Source organism: Chiloscyllium punctatum, chromosome 50 (assembly GCF_047496795.1).
Source record: "Chiloscyllium punctatum isolate Juve2018m chromosome 50, sChiPun1.3, whole genome shotgun sequence".
Classification (NCBI taxonomy): domain Eukaryota; kingdom Metazoa; phylum Chordata; class Chondrichthyes; order Orectolobiformes; family Hemiscylliidae; genus Chiloscyllium; species Chiloscyllium punctatum.
The window spans coordinates 27,943,633-27,944,206 of record NC_092788.1 but is presented as its reverse complement, the minus strand read 5'-3'; the positions used below and the strand labels follow the sequence as shown (position 1 = coordinate 27,944,206).

The following is a 574-nucleotide window of genomic DNA, read 5'->3' as shown; positions in this document are numbered from 1 at the left end:
GGGCCTGGTGTCTCTCTCTCCCTGAGCTGGGGCCTGGTGTCTCTCTCTCCCTGAGCTGGGGCCTGGTGTCTCTCTCCCTGAGCTGGGGCCTGGTGTCTCTCTCTCCCTGAGCTGGGGCCTGGTGTCTCTCTCTCTCCCTGAGCTGGGGCCTGGTGTCTCTCTCTCCCTGAGCTGGGGCCTGGTGTCTCTCTCTCCCTGAGCTGGGGCCTGGTGTCTCTCTCTCCCTGAGCTGGGGCCTGGTGTGTCTCTCTCTCTCTAACCACATCCGAATTATTGTTGCTAAGAGACAACAGGCAAGAAATTGAAATGAGATAAAATAGAATAACCACAACAGTAACAAGAGTCATATCTGTGCATTGATCTCACCCACGGTAACCACTGGTCGCAGAGTGGGGGTGGGGAAGGACAGTGTATCTAACACACCCCTGTCCCAGAGAGAGAGGGGAAGGACAGTGCATCTAACACACCCCGGTCCCAGAGAGAGAGGGGGGGGGAAAGGACAGTGTATCTAACACACCCCGGTCCCAGAGAGAGAGGGGGGAAAGGACAGTGGATCTAACACACCCCGGTCCCA

General features: G+C 57.3%; 1 protein-coding gene across 1 annotated transcript in view; it reads left to right on the top strand.

Annotated features, from left to right (window-relative positions):
* Positions 1-310, top strand: part of LOC140470029 (uncharacterized) — a 20,966-nt gene extending 20,656 nt beyond the window's left edge. The window contains exon 5 of the mRNA XM_072566491.1: positions 285-310. Coding sequence (XP_072422592.1) covers positions 285-310 — 26 coding nt within the window. The remainder of the gene's footprint in view (positions 1-284) is intronic.
* The last annotated feature ends 264 nt before the right edge of the window (positions 311-574 follow it).